This window comes from Hippocampus bargibanti, linkage group LG05 (assembly GCF_051943395.1).
Source record: "Hippocampus bargibanti isolate YZ-2025 linkage group LG05, ASM5194339v1, whole genome shotgun sequence".
NCBI classification, from domain to species: Eukaryota; Metazoa; Chordata; class Actinopteri; order Syngnathiformes; family Syngnathidae; genus Hippocampus; species Hippocampus bargibanti.
In genome coordinates this window covers 23807102-23824008 of record NC_142738.1, presented here as the reverse complement: position 1 = coordinate 23824008, position 16907 = coordinate 23807102, and the positions used below count along the sequence as shown (strand labels likewise).

Below are 16907 nucleotides of genomic sequence, written 5' to 3'. Positions count from 1 at the left end.
ATCAAAATGGCTTCAACACGTGACTGACGGTAATGCTTTTGCAGTGAATATGAATGAATATGATGAATATGAATACTGCGGCACTTGATAAAAATAACTATAGCATCATATAAATGGCCATACATTGCAAAGGACTTGCCAGTCAACAGAAAAGTAAAACACAGTAACCCAAATTAAAAAGAAAACGACTCATTTCAATTAGTACAACTTTAGTCATAATAATAATAATAATACATTTCATTTATTTCATTTATATATATTTCTCCACTGTGAGACTAATAAAGGCAAATCCAATCCAATCCATAAGTGCCTTTCAAAACTCTCAAGGACACTTTACAGTCACAGGATATTTTTTGTGCGTTGTTGGTAATTACACTAAATCAGCCCTGCAGGTTGAGTACAAAACAATGTTAAGGTAAACTAATGAAATAGCCAGGAGCAAAAAAACTTGCAGATGGGAAAATTTATTGAACGGATTATTGTGGTTCAGATGAGCAAGACAAAAGCTTTTTTATTTTGTTTCTTTTTTTGCAAATGTTACAATAGCTGCAGTCGACTACAAACACGCTGCCAAGTAAGTCCTTCCTTTAGATATTAGTCACTATACAGCCCAGAAAAGTGCACTTGTAGTAGAAAAGCTACTGGGCAACTCCATCAAGCCATAATAACATATATATACACACACACACACACACACACACACACACACACACATACATGATATAGAATAAGAGGATGTTGAAGTTCTGGGATATCTGGCTGTCATGAAATACAACAGAAAAAGTGAGAAACGTGTGCATGGGTAAAACATTTAAACAGCAATGGTACACATTCCAGATGTTGCAATATCTAATGAATTAAAAAAAAACGTACCAGTAATAATCTCATACATTGAGTGAGTCCAGTGTACTGTATGTATAGCTTATATTATACTTTTCCAATGTCTTCATCTGACATTATCAAGGTGTAGAGAAATAAAGTTTATGAGCCAAAGCATCTCACAGAAAATATTATCACTTGAGTTAAAAAAAAAAAGATCAGCGCTACAATTTGATGAGAGCAATTCCATTGCCAAATGTTGCAAATAACCACTTTATTCGTTGGGCTAGCTTTAAAACTGGCTTGCGGTAACTAACTTTGACAACAAATGACAAAGGAGTGCCCTGTAATTGACAATTTAATGACAAAAACTACCTGAGAAGGTGTCTATTTGAAATCTTGTCATTTACAAATCAAAGTGAAACACATATACAGCATTTCTTTTCAAAAAATAATTTGCCTCAAAGCCAAATGCAACATGCCTGTGAACCAAACGTAATGGGCAGCGAATGGAAATGCATGTCACATCATTACCTTCTTTCTCAAAGACCACTACGTACAGACATGGTTTCAGAATTAGAGGCACATAAAGTTCAATCCACCATATACTCTATGTAATATCCTATCTGAGTTTCACCCAGAGGAAATAAATAAATAAAACAGAACAGTGACCCACTTTTTTGCTGCAGCGGAAAAAAAAACTGGACAATCACTTAAGGCGGGTCAAAGTAATAAACCGGCCCTTATTAAACAGTAAAAACTAATGTTTGAGAAACAAAGGCGGGAAAAGGTCATGTCACAATCTAACATGTACTGCAGTGGGGATGTGGGCGAGGCATAATGTACTCTTATATTATTATTTGTATTATTATTCCTACGATACATCATACATATTGCCAGGAAGGGAATTAAACTTGGGGCGTCACGATGTCCAAGACTGCATATTGCGCAGCATGGCCTCGAATCGCTCCAAGTTTGGGGCATGCGCATGCGCCAAGTGGTCCGTCAAACGAATGTAGAGACTGAATGACTTCAACTCCAGCCAGATGAAGCCAAAACGATCCTGATCGAACAGCACAAATAGCCCTGGGGTTCGCTCTGGACTTGTGAAGCCGTGCCCGGCGATCAGACCTGTCCCATAGAAGCTGCGACGGACGGAACACAAATTCTTTGGTCAATATACTGTATGGATATGTTTGTTCAGATGTAATGTAAATCATGGAACACATTTTAAACAAACTATTTTCTTAACGTGTTAACATCACTGAGCAGGAGCCTCGACAAGCTGCTTGTGATCAAGAGGTGTGGCACATGCTGGACTTGTAGCCAGCCAATGTCAAAGCTCATACAGAATATAACTGTGATTCTCAACAGGTGTGCCCGAGTGGAGTGTTTCCCAAACTTTATTGGGACTCAGCGCCATACAATTTAAGACAATTTTCACAGCATTTCACCAAACAAAAATACTTCACTAAACCGGTGTTTTTCAACCACTGTCCAGCGGCACAACATACTGTCAGGTGTGCAATGAGAAATTATCCAAAAATGTATACCTGTGCGGTCCGGCAATTTTTTTTCGTTATGCAATTTTTTTGAAGCAAAAATATGGACTCAGTATGGACAATCATATAAATTTGCGGGAGTGTGCAAAAGACTGGTGGAAAAAACTGGTTCACAGAGAAAAAAATAATGTGACCCTGAGCAAGTTCAAGTTCGAATTGACTGTATTTTACTTGCCATTAAAATGAACGCACCAAATATTGGATTGATGTTAATTTAATTCCTACTCAATGTGTTTTATAATATAGTGTTATTTTTCATGTTAAAAACACTTCTAGTAGCAATATAACAATTCAAATAGTTTTTTTTTTTTTTCATGTTTTAGTTAGTGGTGTTTCTTTCAATGAAAGCATTGTGCCTTGAATCAAAAAAGATTGAAAAAGACTGCAGTCAACAAAAGGCCTTACAGTAAAAGTTATCACCATACAATGTACACTTAAAGGACAACCGACGTCACTTTTTTGTTTTTTAACTGACATCAGAAAAACGTTTTATAGCATCTAAAAAACCCAAAACACGCAGTATGATATTTTTAGTCAAATGCAAAACACGTCACGTTAGTGACGTCACGTACGGACTCGTCACCAACTCAAAAACAAGACTTCCGGAGTATTCAGCGCGAGTCTTAAAACGTAAAATATAGCTATATGCGGTGGAATCTTTGTAAAATACGCTCAGTAGAAGTCATTTAAAGCCATTTTACAAATTATGGACACAACTTGTCCAGAGACGTCGGTTGTCCTTTAAGATGTTCTTACCATTTTCTGCAAGTGCGTGGGTACACTTCATTACGAGCCATGACACCCAGGGGAAGGATGAAGGGTTGGCTCTCAGAAGGACAAGTGTCTGCACTTGGACCTGGCCGGCAGCCATTGGAACCGCTATGGTCGGCGTCTGCCACGTTTGCAGCGGCCGCATCGCCACGAGCACCTTCCGCAGGGACTCTCACTGTGGCAAGTGGGCCTTCCCTCCCCTGCCTCTGCACTTGTTCATGTACTCCCAATACAAGACGTGACAGCTCCTCTATATTGCGCTGATGCTCTAAGTCTGGAAGGACGAGCGGCTGACTCAGGTCAATATCCAAAGTCAGTTGCCCAGCAGGAACATTGGGGTCTCCCTGAAAATATGAATAAACACATTTCTTCTTGACATCTCAGCTGGTAAAAATAGCATAGTACAAACGCAACAGTTTTGTGTTTGGAAGTCAGACTTTGACTGAGGGCTGAAATCCCCAGAAACAAACAAAGACGGAAAGAGACGGCAGCAAAGCCCTAGAAAATAATTTCAAACGTAGAGAGGCAAATACAGCGATAAGAGATATGCCAAAACATATGAAATGTTTTTCACTTAAAGGACAAGCGACACCATTTTTTTGTTTCCTAACTGACATCAGAAAAACGTTTTATAGCATCTAAAATACCCAAAACACGCAGGCTGATATTTTTAGTCAAATGACTTAAAGTGTCCAAAAACTACTTCAAAATGAAACCGGAAATGGCCACTTTCAGAAGGTCCCGCCCCCGTGTTCGTAACATCACGCCAAGACATCTTGCCTTGCTCGAGAATCAAAACAATGGCTTCAGATTCGGAGAAGATGCTTTCTTGTTACTCATCCAGTTATGAATATGATTCAAATAGTTCTGAAGAGGAAATTCTAAATGTTTGCAATCGATTAAAGAGTCCTCCCACATCAATTTGAGCCGTCAATGACAACAATGTAGCACCCAGAAAATGCAGAAGATGGCGCCCAAGCTCCGTTGGAAATGGTCTGATTTATCTGCTGGGAATTTGTGTCAACTAGTATCAAATAGTATTCTTGGTGCAACACACTACGATTCACCATCGCATTATTTATGTGTTTTCCTTCTAATTTCGCCATCAACACGAAATTTTCAGACCAAACAAAGTGCCCAAAATTCATTGCGTGTCGCTTTCTCGATCAGTGACAATACCTACTGTAATGTCACGGTAGATCGTCACCAACTCGAAAACAAGACATCCTGAATATTCAGCGCGAGTCTTCAAGCGTAAAATATAGCTATATGCGGTGGAATCTTTGTAAAATACGCTCAGTAGAAGTCATTTGAAGCCATTTTACAAATTATGGACACAACTTGGCGTTGGTTGTCCTTTAAAGTTTATTTGACAATGTATCGATACTTTCACTTCCCTGAAAAGTGGGTGGGTGCAAACAAAGGTGCTTTGTCCTGGTTGTTTTACCGATCTAGGTGGAAATCACACAAAATAAAAGTTGCACTTTTCAACTTATCTCCTACAGTATTCACCAAATGTCTTCAGCACAACAAAGGAGCCGACTACACTGTTGCAATACTGTTGGAGAGGACCAAAAAAAAAGATTATTTGTTTTTGCTTATGTTAAATACACACCTGGACTGGACCAAGGACATATCGTCTGCACAATTGATTCATTGAATTTACATTGGCATTTGTATCACCGGACCAAAGTTTCCCCACAAAAATAATGCATTATATCACAATCTGATTAAATTACCTTTGCTATGTATTTTGCAAAAACAAAAAAACAAAAAACTAAACAAAATGATCTAAAAACAAATGTTTGTTCAGTGATGCAGTGAACCCATACCAACTGTGTCAAATAAGATGCAGTATGTGTCAGGTTCTTTCTAGGCCGACTTTATATTTTTTATTATTATTATTTATCACACATGCAATCAGCAATGAATAGACTGTGAAATAGACATTAGTGTCTATATGTGCCCTTAATATGCTGACAACCAGCAAAGGATTCACTGGGGCAGTGAATTGGAGATTAGCGATTGCGATATATCCCAGGCGTTTACAATGATCAGTTGAGAATATTTCCACAATCAGGCGCAGCACAAATGTGTGTGACAAGGGTCAGTCAGTCATCCTTGTGCAGACAAATTAACTGCGGTTTAATCTGCCACAAGTTAAATTGACCCCATTTTTTTCACGGCTTTTTCAAAATGTGACTGAGCTAAATTCAAGGCGTACTTCCAAAAGAGGAAATTCAATGCTCAGGATAAAAGCTGTGTTTGGGTGCACATAAGAGTTAACTGGCCAAGAGAGCGTTTATTAATGATTGACAACGGATGTGTCTGGCGGTGGAAGGTCAATGAGGCATAAAACCAATAATAAAGTCATCAAGGCAAAAAGAATTGGGACAGTTGAGTAATGGGTGATGCACTGTAGTAGAGATGTGACTTACAGTGAGTTTAGTGGCCCTAGCCGAAGTCCTGTGAAAACTGAGCATGACAATCTCCAAACCGTGACTGCCGTAGGTGCCTTTAAAGAGGCCTGGCTCAATCAAGTCGGAGGGCATTGTGGGAGGCAAGTAGATTCGCCGGTATGTCAGGCAGTTGCTGCCGGGGGAAAACAACAGAGATTGGTGACCGTTAAATGATTCACTTGTTCAGAGACTTTAATCAATTTAGAACAACACATGAAAACTATGGAAAGGCTTTTGATAGTAGCGCACAGACCTGACCTTTATGTAAGGTTGGCATATCAATGACCGTAATATCACTTTTACATCTTAACAATCTCCATGACACGGGCCTTGTCCAATGTAATCATGTTCAGTTCGATTTGATACTGTCAGACAAGGATTTATTCAACATTTCTTAGATTCGGTGTACTTTATAGTGGTGTTTATTTTTTTTTACAACACTATCAAGTCCACCGAGTATTACAAATGTTGAATGAACCCTCATCTGATGATGGCTTGGAGTTTTCAGTATTATTGCTATCATCCTGAAAAATCCATCATCTTATTTATTTTTTTTACAACCGAATCTAGAATTTTTAAGGACCGTACGGCACAATAAATGTCCCTCGGACAATTTGAACATTTTAAGTCAAAAAAAGCACGAGCCAGAAAATATTTGATGTGATCAAAATGCGTCCATGCAAATGATGCTTACTCGTATTGGCTGGTGTAAATGAACTTCATCAGGATGAGCTCCTGCATATGCTCATGGAAGATTTCTTCTAGCGTTCGGCCCCATTCTTCCTCCAGCCATGTCCTGAACTCCTACACAAACACAGAGGCACCAACTGAATGGCAAAACAAGAGTTTTGAGTTGAAGCAACTCAAAATTGTGAGAGAAAAGAAAAATCACAAATGAGAGAAAGTACTGTAACTTTTAATTTGACCTACTTCCTGTCTGCCTCCTGGCATTCGGTGATGACCCGTCTGGTTGCATTTGGTTGAGAATTCATCCTTCCTGACGGTCTACAAATAACAACATAACACAAACACGAGCTAGCTTTCACGCAGTCACTCACAATTAAGAATATAATCCATCCCATTGGCAGAGTTTTGCTCAGAGGGGTGTGTGACTCCGCACCTGGATGTCTCCTTTGTGAGGACCTTTGTGTCCATACATGCACTCCACAGTAGCCTTTTTGGTCTCCCACATGTGGATACGAAAGAGAGGCCGTCTTCTCATGGGATCTTCTACACGAGGGTCATGTGGTGGCAAATACATCCAGCCGATGATGAACACACCATCAACCTTGGAATAATATAGGTGTCAAACATCTACAGCTGATTTTTCCATTTCATGTTCACGCTTACCACAACATTTAATAACCCCCCATAAGGGCCGATGTCAGGCTGCCATAATCCTAAAATGTGTCTGTACGGATGAAGCACTGCAACATAAGAACACAATACACCATAATAAGCACACACGATAGTGCTGTGCACACGCTTGATGCAAGGGCACACAGCACACGCAGCACACTTTTTGTTTTGTTTCTCAATTCGCACTGAGTTGAATTTGTTGGAAACCTCAAAGGAATGTGCGAGGGAATTGAGTTGAGTTTCCCTCTGCCAGCTGGCTAAATAAAACCCTATGCATCGACTGCACGTCTCTATTTCTAGCCACTAAAAGTATATGCAATCCACACAGAAAGCAAAACACTTCCAACAGAATTACACCAAAAGCAATATCCCCACAAACACGCATAGCCCCTCGTGCTGTGGCCATTTATTCAGGGCCCTGTGTACATACGGTGTGTGTACACGTCTTTATAGTCCATATACTCGTAGTCCGGAAGAAGCTTCACAAAGCGCCCAGACTTCACTCGTGGGTCCACACCTGGACAGGCACAACACAGGCATGTCGAGGAGCCACTGATCCTGGTGCGCTATGACCAACGAAGCACTCAAGTGAATGCAAAAACAAAATGCTAAAATAATCCAGTGGAAATGACCAGGGTTGGGTTTTCTCCTCATTAAGCAAAATACTGTATACCCTGCATAGAATAAAACGTATAATGGCATATTTGACAGAAAATAAAACTGATTATATGACACTGTATGTCACATTGCTTTTGAGCAATTGTTGTTCATTCAATTCCAGGACACACATTAATATTATACTAGTAGGACAGGATTACATTCAGAGTTGACATATCGGTGTTAAATAAAATCACTCACGTTTCACATACAGGTCTCGGCTAGAAACGCCTCCCACTTCCATCTTTCTCAGATCCTCCTTCATGTGGAACTCTGCACAAAAAAGGAGGAACACCCATGACTGACATTGGGAGATGTTATACACATTTTAACAGTTATGTTAAAAGCAACAGTTTAATCAAGTGTGATGGCAGGGTGACATTTCATGGCAGCAAATCAACTCAACCTTATTTATAGAGCACGATAAAACAACCCCTATCAGGAGATGTGACCCATATAGACATAGTTGACACACTGGGGAAATCGAGAATCTTCTGAAGGCTTGTGATCACAAATGGATTCTCTGAGATGAGATAACATGTATTTGTCTCAGATTGGAGACAATCTGGATTGATTGGAGATTGGAGGAAAATCCTAATTCACAGCAGCAGAATTGAAGAGAAAAAGAAAAAGAATAAGTAGAAAATGGAAATTTAGGAGCTGCTGTAAAGGCACCCACTCTCGCGGTGCCATCTTGAAGTCAAAACCAACAAACAAACAAAATAACAAATAATATGACACAACACAAAAGCCACAGATGGTCATTCAATTTTAAGCACTTTTCTGCACCCTTTTTGTCTGAAGCAGTTATAGATGAAATAGGAGAGGATCAAAGTGTCCTTTTCACCAGTGGATCGGGGACGTCATGCTGAAAATGTGCACGTCTGCTACACGCTACGTTTTGAAAGCAGACATGAAGCTCTAGCATCCATTGACAAAAAGAGATCTCACATCTCCTGTCCCAAGTAATCCGCTTCAATTCTAAGCTACGACTCACAGTTCCACATATGCATCCGCGCTCTTTGCTGTCACTCCTTTCTTCGGCCATGTAACCATCCAGCCGCAGACCGTCCAACAGCACCGACGTCTCCACTCAACAAAGCGGTGCTATGAAAAATGCTGCCCAATATAGGTGAATAAAACACAAGCGCCCCGGAGGGTCCAGCAATGGCAGTCAAATGGCACCGACATTCCACCTAATCAGAAATAGTGCGGTATACTTGTGCTACCAAAAAGGCACAACCACCAAACAGTCTCCTCCTTGATGAATGTCGTAACCAAAAATGCTGAAAAACAATCCACATCCGGTCCACACAATGCAGTAACAACACAAAGTGACAAAACAAAACACAGAAAAAAAACAACAAAAGCAAGGATCATGAGAGCACTTGTTGACAGCTTATTTGGGTGCGATCTTGGACTATATTTGGTCCAATGAGTAGCACGTCGACATCACAGTGCAGAGGCCGTGGGTACCATCCCCGCTGCCGCGGTTCTGGTGAGTCTGGTCGGGTGCTCTGGCGATGCAACACTGGATAATACTCATCCTCCTCATCATCCTCTTCCGGATCCATTTCCGGCATCTTGTTCGGTCGTTGCCGAGTGGACTTTTCCTTGGACTGGGACTGTAGTGAAGTCTCTAATGGCAAATGATCACATGGCAGCAAGAGATTGCGGTGGAGTATCCTAGATCTGCCCTTCCCCCTCTCAGGTTTCAGCTCATAAACTGGAATGTCTTGGCTGACTTGACGAACCACTGTATGAACAACATCCTCCCAGTGGTTTCTCAGTTTGCCTGAACCTCCACGTGGGGTTAAGTTTCGAACCAGAACACGATCACCGGGCAACAGGGTAGAATACTTTAGTTTACTGTCATATAGTCTCTTACTCCTGGCAGCAGCTTTGTTGTTATTTTCTTGCGTGATCGCATACGCTTCCTCCATGCCCTGTTTCCACTTCTTCACATAGTCCTTCTGGTTGGTTTCACCCTGGTTCGAGTCTGGATTCAAACTAAACAACATATCAACTGGCAAACGTGGTGAACGTCCATAAAGTAAGTAAAAAGGTGAGAACCCTGTCACCTCACTTTTGGTACAGTTGTAAGCATAAACGAGTTTGTTTAGTGAGTCTTTCCAGTTACTCTTTTGTTTCTCTGTCAGTGTCTTTAACATCTGGATCAGTGTTCGATTAAATCGTTCAACTTGTCCATTTCCCTGTGGATGGTAGGGGGTTGTCCTTGAACCCGCAACCCCACAATATTCCTTCAGTTGAGCAAAAAGTTGATTTTCAAATTCACCACCCTGATCATGGTGAATTCGAAGGGGGAACCCAAACTTTAAAGCATAGTCATTAAAGATTTTGTCTGCCGCTGTTTTGCCAGCTTTGGACGTTGTAGCATAAACTTGAGCGAAACGTGTAAAATGGTCTACTAGCACAAGCACGTATTCATAACCACCCTTACATTTGTCAAGATGCAAAAAGTCAACGGAGACAAGTTCAAAAGGCTGAGTAGTCACAATATTAGTAAGAGGGGCTCTGGTCTCACGGTTGGGCTTTTTGTGTTTTAGGCACACACACTCTCTCAGTACATAGTCCTCTATTTCTTTTTGCATAAAGGGCCAGTAAAAACGATCCCTTACAAGGGAAAGAGTCCTTTCTACACCATGGTGGCCCATTTCATCATGCAGCTCTTTTAACACTGTCACCTTGTGTTTTTCAGGAAGCAGTAGTTGGGTTCTGTTTGCCGTTTTTCTGTACAAAACACCTCTGTCATTAAAGTGTAGCTTGTCCCATTCCCTCACAAGACAAACAACTTGAGGACAATGCTTTCTTAGTTCAGTACCTAGCGGTTTCGTCTCCGCCAGTTTGTATCTAATAATATGTCCTATAATGGGGTCAGTCTCTTGATCTAGCTTGATCTGTCCAACAGTCAATGGGGCTATCGGTGTGTTTAGTGACACCTCGGCACACATAGCTGAGATTCCCATAGACCAAGCTGCACTAGACTCGTTCTGTTGGTCAACCGCTTGTACGGCAGCACTCACAGCATCATATGACATTTCTTTTGTACATCCTTCCATATATGTTACCATATCAAGGGGCATCCTAGATAAACTGTCTGCATCAACATTTTCCTTACCGGGACGATATTTAACAGTAAAATTAAAATCAGAAAGTTCTGCGACCCACCTGCACCCAGTTGCATTTAACTTAGCAGTCGACAGTACATACGTGAGTGGATTATTGTCACTATACACAGTGAAGAATGGTGCATAGTACAAATAATCACGAAACTTGTCTGTGATCGCCCACTTAAGCGCCAAAAATTCCAACTTGCCCGAGTGTAAATTATAATTCTTCTCAGCTGCAGTTAATGTCCGAGAGCCATAGGCTATCACGCGAAGTTTGCCATTTTGTCTTTGGTACAACACAGCACCTAAACCCCGGTTAGAGGCATCTGTATGCAAAATGAAAGGATGCGCGAAGTCAGGAAAACCTAAAACTGGTGGTTGAACTAAACAGTCTATTAGCTGCTCTAACACTGACTGATGCTCATCACTCCACTCAATACGTGTGTTGGAAGACACACTGTTATGTCTCACTTTCCATTTTTGTCTTTGATGCTGCTGAGTCTCAACATTCAGAGGGGCTTTAAGCAAAGCATACAAGGGACTAGCGATACAAGAGAAATCTTTGATGTATTGCCTATAATAGCTTAATAGTCCCAAAATGGCTCGAAGCTCACCGACAGTGCCTGGCTGCTTGTTTTTCAGGGCACGCACTGCTGCTGTATCTGCCGGGTCCATTCTGCTCCCCTCAGCAGAGACAATCCTGCCGAGGTACCTCACTTCCGGCTTAAAGAGGTCACACTTTCGGGCTTTGAGTTTTATTCCATTTTCCCTGAGACGTCGCAACACTCGTCTGACGTCCTCAACGTGGTTGTCAAATGTCCCGCTGAAAACAAGAATGTCATCAAGATAGGGGACACATATTTCGTCCCGTAACCCCTCCAGACATTGTTCCATACACCGCTGGAACGCTGCTGGTGCATTCATGAGTCCAAACGGAATTCGAATCCATTCATAAAGGCCCCAAGGGGTCACGAAGGCAGTCAGGTGTCGGCTCCCTTTGGACATGAACCCCTGGTGGTATGCTTTGCCTTGGTCCAGCAGCGAGAAGATGGTGTTACCCCCAAGGCTATCCACCACGTCCTGTACCCGTGGGATGGGGTGCCGGTCAGGGTGTGTTTTCCGGTTCAGCTCTCTGTAATCAATACATACGCGCAGTGTACCATCTTTTTTCCTGACACAGACGACAGGGGATGAGTAGGAGGAAGTGGACTTTTCCACCCACCCCTGCGCTATCAAGTCCTGTAAATAGTCTTTCACCTCTCTGTACATTGGCTTTGGGACAGACATATATGTCTTTGAAACAGGCTCAGTGTCTTTCAACAAAATGTCCATTTGTAGGTTTTCCACACACCCTATGTCGTCGTCCGATTTTGAAAATGATGCCGATTCCTCTCTCAACATCTGCTGAACGGTCTTTCTTTTATCTTCGTCCAAATGAGAAAGGTCAATTGGGGGGTCCCACTGCTCACTGAGAGCGATGGTGGTATTCTGGACATGGACCTCATTGACAACCACTGAAGGAAGGTCCCTTTTAAATATGTTAGCTGGGTAGACAGACCCTACCGACTGCACTGTACCAATAATAGCCTTTACTGGAAACCTAATATCATGATTAGTAGGGTTCTGGACACTAACAACTATCCTAGGGATGGAACCTGCCTTAACTGAGACCAACGAGTCACAAAGCTCGAGGCCATCTGGCCACTGTGGGTTTTCACTTGGCTCAAAAACCAATGTAACATCTTCCTTAAAGGGCTTAGCCTGTACTTTGCATGGAATAATAAGTGAGCTATGCCTGGCTATAGTGAATCTCTCATTTGTTGTTTTTACACGGTACTCATGTGCTTGTCCCAGACTAACTGCTTTTATGAAAGTGGCAGCTTTATTGCGCTTAAGGTGGGGAAAAGCTAGTCTAACCGATTTCAAGAGCTTTTCTGTATCCCCTGTTTGTGACTCATTAGAGAGGCTATCTAACACAAGACGCTCAATGACATTAAACCCTATGATAGGACACTGTTGCTGGTCACCTTTTAGTACTAATACTGGTACAAGTAGCCCTGGATCATTAGCACCAAGTTTAAATGATATCTCAAGCCATCCTACATAAGGCATATCCGTTCCATTAGCTGCCACAATATTGAGAGTGTTATCAGGGTCAATAAGTTCATTCACATTTTTCAATGACACGTCAGGTAAGTTTGTTTGTTTCCATAACTCATCTACAGCACACACCTGGGACCCCGAGTCCCAGAGTGCTTCAACCCTTTTGTTACCCAAAAAGCACCGAATAAGACATTTCTTTCCCACTAACTCCCTGACCGAAGGTAATTTGCCACACTGGTTCTTATCTGTACGCTCGACAAATGACTGCTTATGTCTCTTCTGAACGGGGCCACGTGTGTGGGGCTTACATTCCATTTTCATAGCACCACTGTAACACTGGGACCTATCTGTCTCTGTGGTCACACCATGTCCCACTGGAGTAACCCTTTCTAGTTTAAAGCATGGTTCCTAGCTGAGTTCTGTGCTTTGCAGCCTGCTCTGAAATGTTCACTACTTCCACATTTAAAACAGTGCTGACAATATTCTTCACCTGTCTGAATACAAGAATAACACCTGGGCTGAGGGCGACGGGGCATGTAGTACTGCGGAGGGGCGAACCGCTGCTGGAACTGTGCTGCCCCCCTCATCGGCCTGGGCCCTGGTGCTGGGTGGTACTGCTGAAGAGCTGATGGGGAGTGCTGGGTGTAGTAGTGCCTGGCTGGTGGATCTACCTGATATTGTGAAGGTGGAGTGAAGGCGACCTGTTCAGGGTAGTGGTCAGGCAGGCGTTCAGGTCCTCCGCTGGTGGGCTGAGAAGTGGCTGTTGGTTTCTGAATAGTCTCTTTGATCTGGGACACTTCTGCACGCAGCTCTTTTAACAGCATCATCTCTGACCTCATCTCTTTGATCTCTGAAAGGAGTTCATTCGGCACAGTAACAGTATTCTGCTTTAAGACTGTCTTCTTCCCAATCGGGACTGGTGTGTCATCTACCTGGACAGTGTTCAGCGTTGTCACCCGTGCAGCAGCATTTTTCTTTTTTTCCTGTCGCTCTTTTTCATTTGCACATGCCATGTTTAATTTTTCTAACAGTACTTCATCTGATGTGGTGGTTAGCAGGAGGAAAGGTTGCATGTCACTCTTTACATTGTCACTCTGTAACCCCGTCAGAACTGTGTGCAGGAATAAACTCTGGACCAACGTGGGATCATACTTCACCTCTGATTCAGCTTCTTGAGATGCAAAAAGAATCCTTTGACGAAGATCCATTGCACGCAGTAGAAATTTCTGTGGGGACTCTTTATTAGTCTGCACTTCCGATGAGAGCTGCTTGTACAACTCAGTGGCTCCTCTCTCTTGATAGTGAGATCGGAGAATCCTTCGTAAAGAAGTTAGGGTAAGATTTTCTTTCCCTTCGAGGTAGCTTCTCAACTGCAGACCTGGTGTTATGGCACGAACCACTGCATCGATGATCTCATCCCCCTGGTAGCCTTTACTGAGCCCACTTTCTATCTGTCTGACCAAATTAGGAAATGTGAGTTTATCTTTTTGTCCGAGTTCACCTATTTGTCCAGATATTTTGAAATCTTTGCGCCAGGGGGCAGTGTCTGGGGGCACTATGCTTCTCTTTCGCACTGCATCCCGACCTTTTTCACTTGGTTTGGCTATTCCTGGTTCAAAATCTTTTATACTTTCAATCAAGTCCTTTATACGTAGCAAATCTGACATTCCTCCATCTTCTAGCTCTAATTCAGCTCTTTCAATGTAGGTTGACACAATATTAATTAGTTGGCCTCGAGTCTTTCCTGTAAGTTCAACCTCCCTGTGTGGAGTTTGTATCTTCTTCCTGGGTCTGCGTGGGGTTTCTCTGGGTACTCCAGTTTCCTCCCACATTCCGAAAAACATGCATGGCAGGCTGATTGAACACTCTAAATTGTCCCCAATTGTGAGTAGGAGTTGTGGGTGGTTGTTCGTCTCTGTGTGGTATGTGATTGGCTGGCAACCGGTTCCAGGTCTCCCCTGCCTAGTGCCCAAAAATAGGTGGGATCTGCTCCAGAATGTTACAGTGTATTCAAACTTAAAACTGGACACTCTCGTACAGTGAGAACAAAAGGGATCTCACCATGTTTTGGGATCGATTTTCCAGAATTTCGAAAACTGCCATTACTGAGAATTGTTATGTCTCAGATTTTGCGGAAGGTTGGTTTTGGAGAAGGCCTCTTGTGTGCAAGCTGCACAAAGGTCGATAAAGACATTCTGTACTTTGTTTACTATCAAAGAAATTCAAGTTAATCTCAAACACAGCTGATGGGTCATTAGGTGAACTTCAACTTCAACTGCAAGAGGAACTTCACAGCATTTTAACTAGAGCTTCATCTGAGATTTCAGCGTGTCTGAGAGCAAGACATTCCTTTTGTGAGTCTGAATCACGAGACAGTTGCTCAGTGTGTGGTTGCAATTTTGATGGTACAGTGTGCACATTGATTCTCAGTAAACCCAGTTGGTAGCTAACACTTGTCTTTAGTGGCTATGTCCTCATCTATTAAATGTAACTTTTAATGACATTTACACCTTGAAAAGTACTAAGACCAACCTATTGAATATACTGTAGCAATTACACAATCCAAGTTAATTTAACAATAGAAGTTATTTTTAAGTCAGCTGGTGTAAAAGTCCTTTGCAATGTGTTGGTATTGTAAACTGTTCTATTTGACCTTTTGTCAGAGATACTTCATGAGTTTCCATCCATGCATGCATTATTAGTTATTAGTTAAAAATCCTACATATCCTTGTTCATCTATCCATGGTAGAAGGACGGTGGAATTCTCTTCAAAATGAAAGCAAAAGCTCCAATTTCATACGACAGAAGAACTGCTTTCTGTTCGGCTAAACGGGGGAACGTTGCACACTGAGAATTTGGGAGGGCATTTTCAACGTTATCCATCATTCCAGTATGCATTGAGTAGACACATTTGCTTTTGTTTCGTGGAATGGCGTGAAATTTGGCCCATGCAAAATATTTGCCTTTTCTAAATAACTACTTGATGAACACCTTTGTACATGTTCAAAACTCGCTTGCAACAAAAAAATATACAGTCTGGTGAATATTTGCGACCTAAAATGAAACCTGACGAGAAGGCAGCAGTCACAACTTTCAACAACACTTGCAACTAATTGTTCGCCTCTCGGTGGCTTGGGGGCATGGAAAACCAAAAGACCCTTTCACAGGCCGACACTTTTATTGCGAGATTGTTTAGCTGAGGGCCTGTAAACAAAGTCTGCCGGCCCGCCTTTGCTATGCATTGCTTTGACAGAGGCGTGGAGGAGCTCTCGTTTGCGATCAATAGATAGACAGACCTTACGCGACCAACATACAGTTCGGTTAGGTTGCATTGGCTTATCTCATTGATAGCACGGAGGAATGTCACGCCTTGTGATGTCTAGGCGAAGTAACAACGAGAGGTTAGCAGCAGGCCGTTTAAAGGATAGCGGCGACTGCTGTCGATGTACCTTCCATGCACCGCCTTCTCCAGATGGTTTCTGTGTTGAGGATTTGTCTAAATGGCTTGCAGACGAGGGCGACGTTGGGCAGCGTGGTTCCGGGAAGTAAGGAGAAGATCTCCACTAAAAGCTCCGGCGGGAGTTCCGACAAAGTCTGCGGGTGCGGATGTCCCGTGTCGTCTAAAACGCCGCGGTGCACCCGACTCGGCCCTGCGGTGTTGACGCCGCTTTCCGGGCCCCCGTAGCCGGCGTCGCCTCGCCTCTGGCCCACTATCCGCTCTTCTTCCTCCTCGTCCATGTCCGAATCGCTCGCCTGCACCTGCTGATTCTGCCGCGGTCGCCTCCGGCACCTCCGCGACTGGCCCACTCCGCAGAGCCTGGCACAAACAGCCATCCGTGGTCAGCAGACGGGCGACATTACATCACTCCCACACGTGTTTCCGCTGCAGTGAGCTTAATCTCGTCCTCTCGTGTGACGTTGAACGCGAGCCTCGACTAGTCGACTGGAGCAAGTGAAAAGAAGGAGGCACCCGTCACGCCAGGCAAGGATTTGCCCAGTGCTGATTTTGGGGTCTTAAAAAGTAACCACTTTTAACAATGTGCAAT

The 16907-nt window shown here is 42.7% G+C and overlaps 1 protein-coding gene across 2 annotated transcripts; it reads right to left on the bottom strand.

Annotated features, from left to right (window-relative positions):
• Nucleotides 1-448: 448 nt before the first annotated feature.
• On the bottom strand, nucleotides 449-16832 carry fbxo31 (F-box protein 31). 2 transcript variants are annotated; one of them, XM_088997384.1, is made up of 10 exons: nucleotides 16311-16832; nucleotides 7829-7900; nucleotides 7401-7487; nucleotides 6962-7038; nucleotides 6732-6899; nucleotides 6542-6616; nucleotides 6306-6415; nucleotides 5591-5744; nucleotides 3138-3496; nucleotides 449-1964 (listed from the first exon to the last, which is right to left on the bottom strand). In XM_088997384.1, exons 1-10 carry the CDS (start codon nucleotides 16693-16695, stop codon nucleotides 1742-1744), a joined length of 1710 nt encoding a protein of 569 aa, XP_088853510.1. In that variant the 5' UTR covers nucleotides 16696-16832; the 3' UTR covers nucleotides 449-1741. The 2 variants fall into 2 exon arrangements, with proteins under 2 accessions (XP_088853510.1, XP_088853511.1); XM_088997385.1 differs by lacking the exon at nucleotides 7401-7487 and having other exon boundaries at nucleotides 16311-16815.
• Between the last annotated feature and the right edge of the window lie 75 nt (nucleotides 16833-16907).

What these genes read in the sequence shown, in the direction of transcription:
- fbxo31 (XM_088997384.1), bottom strand. Translation starts at nt 16,695, where the DNA reads ATGGCTGTTTGTGCCAGGCTCTGCGGAGTGGGCCAGTCGCGGAGGTGC. An exon ending in CCGAGACCTGTATGTGAAAC is followed by an intron (nt 7,488 to 7,828) that starts GTGAGTGATTTT and finishes GTGCCTGTCCAG; the next exon opens with GTGTGGACCCACGAGTGAAG. An exon ending in TGCCAGGAGGCAGACAGGAA is followed by an intron (nt 6,416 to 6,541) that starts GTAGGTCAAATT and finishes GTGTTTGTGTAG; the next exon opens with GAGTTCAGGACATGGCTGGA.